Source organism: Myotis davidii, unplaced genomic scaffold (assembly GCF_000327345.1).
Source record: "Myotis davidii unplaced genomic scaffold, ASM32734v1 scaffold551, whole genome shotgun sequence".
NCBI lineage: Eukaryota > Metazoa > Chordata > Mammalia > Chiroptera > Vespertilionidae > Myotis > Myotis davidii.
In genome coordinates, this window is record NW_006283788.1 from 251462 (window position 1) to 258325 (window position 6864).

A 6864-nucleotide genomic window follows, 5' to 3' on the forward strand; every position below is an offset into this window, starting at 1 on the left:
AACCTGCTGTGAAAACTCAGCACGGCCCAAAGGGATAATACGTTCTTTCTGTACATTTGATACAGGGCACGGTCCAGGTTCCTTGGACATCTGAAGTTAAGTAACACAGAAGTACTGGTATCTGGCTTTTCCTGCAGAAAAGTTCACAAGAACTGGTGACACAGATCCCCATTTCTCTAGTCATTTGGAGACAGAGGGGTTGCTTAGGTAAATTAGCAGACATGGATAAGCTCTTGCCAGTTTTACTCAGTGATTAGCAGTGGTTCTCAACCTTCTCGCCCTTTAAATACAGTTCCTCATGTTGTGACCCAACCATAAAACTATTTTCGTTGCTACTTCATAACTGTAATGTTGTTACTGTTATGAATCGTAATGTAAATATCTGATATGCAGGATGATCTTAGGAGACCCCTGTGAAAGGGTCATTCGACCGCCAAAGGGGTCGCGACCCACAGGTTGAGAACCTCTGTATTAGAGGGTCAGCCTGCGGATCAATTGGTCTCAGGTTCAATTCCCCATCAACAGCACATACCTTCGTTGAAGGTTCCCCAGCCCCAGTAAGGGTGGGTGCAGGAGGCAACCAATCAATGTGTCTCTTATGTTGATGTTTCTCTCTCTTTCTCTCTCTCTCTCTCTCTCTCTCTCCCCCTCTCCCCCCCCTGCCCTCCCTCCCACTCCTTCCTTCTGTCCTCTCCCCTCTCTCTGGAATCCAATGGAAAAAATATCCTCAGATGAGGATTAAAATAAATAAGTAAACTAGGCCAGGTGGCTCAGTTGGTCAGTGTTGTCCCGATGAGCCAACGTTGTGTGTTCGATCTCCAGTCAGGGCACATACAGGAGTCAACCAATGACCGTGTGGATGAGTGGAACAGCAAATTGATGTTTCTCTCACTTTCTCCCTTACTCTTTCTCTTTAAAACACTTTTTTTTAAAAAAAAAAAAAAAAGATACTATGCCAAGTTTCTCCAAAAGACACTTACAAACCCTTTAGGGTGACAATATGTTGATGTCCACAAAAGACATCATGTACATTAAAACAGCAAAGATGATGAATGAGGCCTTCCCAGAGTCTGGAGAATGGACACTTTCCAATGCCTCTTTTGCTTTAGTGTCACTCTCACTTAGACACCAGCCCATGTGCCGATCAGGAATAACCACTAGAGTAGAAAGGACCTCAATTTCCCTTTTGCGAAATGATACACTCTTGAAGGTCAGTAAGATGTTCAGCAAACTTTTATTGCCCTCCCTGGTCCAATCAGGTCCTGGATCCAGCAGACGTTGGTGGACACAACACTTACTGAGACGAAGTCCCGCCCTGAAGGCACTTCCCATCCAATGGGGGAGACAAAGGCATAAAGGGAAATGTCAGTTGTGCAGGGAGATGGTTCTTCATGGTGGCATCCACATGTAGATAGGACCACACAGTGCTCTGAGCACCTTCAATTCACATCAGATTTCATGTCCTGGCCACATCTTTAATCTTTTTTCTAACACAGATTGGGATGAATATAGAACCATTAAAATGAAAATGATTGCCCTCACCGGTTTGGCTCAGTGGATAGAGCATTGGCCTGCGGACTGAAAGGACCCAGGTTCGATTCCGGTCAAGGGCATGTACCTTGGTTGCGGGCACATCCCCAGTAGGGAGTGTGCAGGAGGCAACTGATCAATGTTTCTCTCTCATTGATGTTTCTAACTCTCTATCCCTCTCCCTTCCTCTCTGTAAAAAATCAATAAAATATATTTTTTTAAGAAATGAAAATGATTGTGTCTGACCCCAGAACAGTGTGTGAATCCTGAGGCACACACAGCAAATTTGGGGGCCGTCAGATGGGGCAGAAAATACCTCTGGGCTCATTTGCTGTGCCCCTCCATCTGGATATGGAGCTCACACCACCTACCTCAGCAGAGTGGCTGGACCAACTCTTCCCACCCAAGGCCCCTAAGCCCCTGGCATGATGACAGGGGTCCCCTGTGTGAAGGGAATGTTGGCGCCTTACGGTTGTTTTTTGTTTGCTTGCTTGTTATTTTCTAGGAAAAGGTGTTATTTTCCAGGCTACCATTTTACAAACCAGTGCGGACTCTGGGATTCCCAAGCTGCTGCCTCCCTTCCCCCTGGTCACTGGGGATCCCTTCCCGGAACCCTGGCTGGATGATGTCACAGACAGGTGACCTCACTGAGGCCAAGGAACCCGGCATCTCTGTGGCATGGAGGAGGGGGGAGGATGTTTCTCCACCCGCCCAACCCTCCATGTCTGTGGTGAAGTGGATCGAGTTAGTGCTGCCCAAGGATGCGATCTACCTGGCCGGCTCCTGCATAAAAGGGCAGGTGATTCTAACCCTGAACAGCACCCTGGTGGACCCCATTGTGAAGGTGGAGCTCGTGGGAAGGGGTTATGTGGAGTGGAGCGAAGAAACCGGGGCATCCCGTGATTATAGCAGAGATGTTATTTGCAACAACAAGGCCGACTATGTACACAAGTCAAAGAAGTTCCCAGTGAAGGGTAAGGAGGAGGCCAGCTGCCAACCCTAAACATAATAGGAACCTGGGTCTGGAAGGTAAACACATGTTAGTTGGTCAGCAAACCCCAGGGATATCAGAAATGGGCAGAGATGTGGCTCCTCCCTAGGAGGGAATCCCTGTAAAACAATGACCATCAGATACACGAAAATAAGATCTCAGGAGCTGGTCATGGAGGTCTTTCCAAAGAGGTGACAACAGAGCACAAATAGGAGTGATGGGAGGGACACGAGCCATGCAGACATCTGGGGGAGGAGCAGCAAGATGCCAGATCTTAACCCTCAGCAATCATGTGGCCCCTCTGGGTCCCCGTGTAGCCATCTGGAAAATGGAAATAACAAGTCCTGCCTCGTGAGATTTCTCCGAGGGCTTAATGATTTAGTGGCTTCGATAGTGCGGGGTATACAGTAAGTGCTTGATAAATGTTAATTCTTTCAACCAAAACACTCACCTGCCCAGTACTGCCCCAGCATTAGGCACCACCCCTCCCTCCCCATTTCCAAGAGACCGTATTCCCCCGCAAAAGTATCAACCTTAAGCCTGCATTAGGTTCATTCATTCATTTCACAAACGTTTAGTGAGTACCTGCTGTACACAACACTGTGCCAGGTGCTGGGGATACAGCAGCGAAGAACTCACACATGGTCCCTGGTGTCGTTGGGTTGCCTTCAGTCGGGAAAAACACAATCATAAGAGAGTTTTGGAGAAATGCAAAAACTAAAAAATAAGCTCACAGAAATGGGGGCAGCGTGAGTTTCTCCCTGGTCCTCAGTCTCCACTAAGTCAAGCAACAGATATTAAGCACCTACTGTATGCTGCTGTTCACAGTGCACTGAAGACTGAGCTCTGTGAGGGCAAGGAGGTGTGGCTGCCTTGCTCACTGCGGCAAACACTGCCTAAAAGAGCCCCTGGCATGTAGCAGGGGGTTCAGGCTGTGTTTGTTGAATGAACCCCTCTCATTCCCAGTAAAGGAATTCAGAAGCCATGTCCTCCTGGTGACTGAATCATGAGGACCAGTTCCTCAGACCCAAGGCAGAACTGAGCGAGTCCCCACCATGGTTTTGGAGCAACCACCCCAGCCCCATCACCCACCTGGGGCATCCCCTTCCAGCCCCCCTGAGGCCTGGGCCTGATATTTATGGGCCACTCAGGTCCCTAAAAGCACCTAGCTCAGCCGAGCTCTGGGACAGGCAGGCCAGGCCCCAAACAACCTCCCCAACCAAAGCAATAACTAAAGAGGAAAACAAAATGGAAAAAAGAAAAAAAATCTGCTAGAACCTTCTGATGGCATCGGTGTGTTTTGCTTTCAGATAATTGGTTAAGTGCAGGCAGCCACACCTTTGATTTCCATTTCAACTTACCTCCCAGGCTCCCTTCTACCTTTACCAGCAAAATTGGCCATGTCTTCTACTTCGTGCAAGCTTCCTGCATGGGCCGGGAGCACATTCTAGCAAAGAAGAGAATGTACTTGTTGGTTCAAGGGACTTCGGACTTCCCCCGAGAAAACCAGGTAGTAATGGGGAAGGAGCCCTGGTGGGGCTGGTTCCTCAAAGCTCCAGGGCGGCAGGGGGCGTGCGTGCGACTGAGGAGGCCCTGGCAGGGAAGAAGGGAACGATGTTGGAGGCTCCCGGGCCCAGTGAGTGCACAAGTGTGACTCAGAAACCAGGGCAGGAACTACCCAGTGCGACTCGACCGGGGTGATTCACCTGGGCAATGTCTGGGGACATGTGTGGTTGTCACCAGTGGGTGTGCTCCTGGCCTTGGTGGATGGCCCAGGACGGCCCCCCACAGAGAATGACCTCGCCCCAGTGTCCTGGACCCTACAGTACGTGAAGACTGATCTGAGGTCCCCTTGTCACCCCCTGGGTCAGAGAGAGACTTGGACACTCAGTGACTCTTCGTGGGCTTTGCGCCCTCAAACAATGCAGGTGGTGCCCCCCACTAATCCCCCCAAGAAGCAAGGGAAGGGGGCGGCCTCCATCCCAGGGGAAGGGAGGGCATGTGGCATCAGTCTGCCTGAGCGGAGAAGGATTTCTGGGTGGTTTCTGGAGGCCCAGGTGCAGAGGCGGAAGTTGAGCGGGTAGAGGACCGTTGACCACAGTCACTTCACCTTCCTGGAGACTCGTTTGCTATTAGCGTGGTGGCTCAGTCAGGTGATGACCTTCCTCTGCCCACAGCCCTCCAGGGTGCCTACCTTCCTTGGGGGAAAAGCCCAAGTCTTCCCCACGGCCCACAAGGTCCTGCATGACCTGCCTCCATTTCCTCTGGGCCTTCATGTCCTCCCTCTCTCTCCGCGTGCGCACCTCCCCCCTCGCCCCCACCACTCTGCTCCTGCCACATGGGCCTCCTCACTGTTCCTCCAACACACCAGGCACGGTCCTGCCCCAGGACCTTTGCACAAGCTGTTCCCTCTGCTCGGAACACTATAACGTGGCCTTGCTATCCTTCTGATCTTTGCTCAGAAGCCATGTCTTCATCCACCTGCATTGCCGATGGCCGAATAAACAGCCACAAGCTATGCAGGGCAACTTAGCTACATCTATCCATATTAAAATGAACATGCGCTTTGCCCGAGTCATTCCCCTTTCTAGAAATTTCTCCTACTGATGTTCTTTCACGTATGTGGCATGACTCCCCACAGCACTGTTTATAGTGGCAAAAAAAATTGGGAAGTCTAATGTTTGTTGTTTAGGGAATTGTTTGCATAGGAACACCCAGGCAAAAAGACACATTCTATGGAGTAAAGCAAAAGAGACAGACAGACAGTGACGGAGTGAGGCAGCGCCCCTGGTCAGGATCTCCAAGTCACTGGGCCGAATGAAAAAAGCAAAGTTCAGGACAGCAGGTCTAGCCTGCCACTGGTGGTGAAAACAAATTACTTCCTTGCAGGAAGGAGAGCAGAGCAACTGGCCACAAACGCTGCCTTGTGGGAGGGGGTAGGGGAGCTGAAAGCAAAGAAACTTTCCCCCTTCCACCCTTTCACTATTTCTAACAGCTTTATTGAGATAGAATTCTCATACCTTATAATTCACCCACTTAAAGTGTACACAGAGTTATGCAACCATCGCCACAGTCGGTTTTAGAACATTTCATCACCCCCAAAAGAAACGTTGCACCCCCTCGCTGTCACAGCCAGTCTCCCTCTGCCCGGACCCCAGCCCCCGACAACCACTAACCCCCTCTGTCTCCGTGGAGTCACACGCTGTGCGGCCTTTGTGTCTGGCTTTGCTCACTGGGTGTCATGTTTTCAAGGTCCATCCGTGTTGTAGCGAGTGTCCATGCTTCACTCTTTAAGGCTACATCAGTGCACGGGTGGGCTGCATTCCGTGCATCTGGGCACCCACTGATGGACACTTGGGCTGCCTCTTTGGTTACTGTGAATCATGCTGCTGTGAACATTCAAGTACAAGTGTTTGTGGGGCATGAGCCTTCCTTTCTCTGGGTGGCTTCTTGGAGCGGAATTGCTGGGGCAGATGGTAAGGCTGTTTCACCTTTCAAGGAACTGTCTGTTTTCCACGGCGCCATCTTACCTTGCCACCAGCAATGCACAGGGTTCCAATTCCTCCACATCCCCTCCACTCAGCACCATTTGGGAGAGGAGCTTGTCCTAGAGCCCGTTCCTAACTAGCAACCCTAAGGGAGCCCCCTTTCCAGCTCCCCTTATCTCATTATGTCCCCCATTTGCATCCCATCGCAGCCTCATCACTGTCTCAACCAGAAACAACGTGGTGTGTTTTCACACGTACCATTTACACCCATCTCCTCAACCAGAGCAGGTCTTCATCGCTATGGGTTTTCCCTAAACTTGGCACCAAGTAGATGCAAATAAAACCCAGTTGAATGAATGAGCCCACCTCCCAAAGTGTCATATACGCTAAAGAAATACAGGGTTCCAAAGAACTCGCAGGTCTAAGAACTCCAGTGTTGGCTTTGCATTGGAAATGTTACTGGTCAGGCGTGGAGGTCTCCCGGACCACCGCTGGTTGCTCTACACACCTCCTGCAGGGCCAGGACAGAACTACAGCCCTGGCCCTGAGTTAGAGCAGGGAGCTCCTTAACACACGCGGGGTCCTAACGCATGCCACGCAATTTCGAATAACAGTAGAGGGATTTAGAACCTAAACTCCCTGCAATGAGCCTTCCTAGGGAAAGGGAAGCCTGTGAAGGCTAAAGAGAAGTAGGGCCACAGGCAGAGGGCAGAAGCTGAGGTCCAAAGGGGTCGGGGGTCACCTGAGGTCTCCAAGAGGAAACACAGTGGACCTAGAACAGTGCTTTTCTAATCGCAGATCCTGACCCATTAGTGCAGCGGTTCTCAACCTGTGGGTCGTGACCCCTTCGGCGGT

At 50.7% G+C, this 6864-nt stretch overlaps 1 protein-coding gene across 1 annotated transcript in view; it reads left to right on the forward strand.

The window, feature by feature from the left end:
• Nucleotides 1–2251: 2251 nt before the first annotated feature.
• The window catches only part of ARRDC5 (arrestin domain containing 5), an 8847-nt gene continuing 4234 nt past the window's right edge, over nt 2252–6864 (forward strand). The window contains exons 1-2 of the mRNA XM_015566910.1: nt 2252–2504; nt 3832–4031. Of these exons, the coding sequence (XP_015422396.1) occupies nt 2252–2504; nt 3832–4031 (453 nt within the window). The remainder of the gene's footprint in view (nt 2505–3831; nt 4032–6864) is intronic.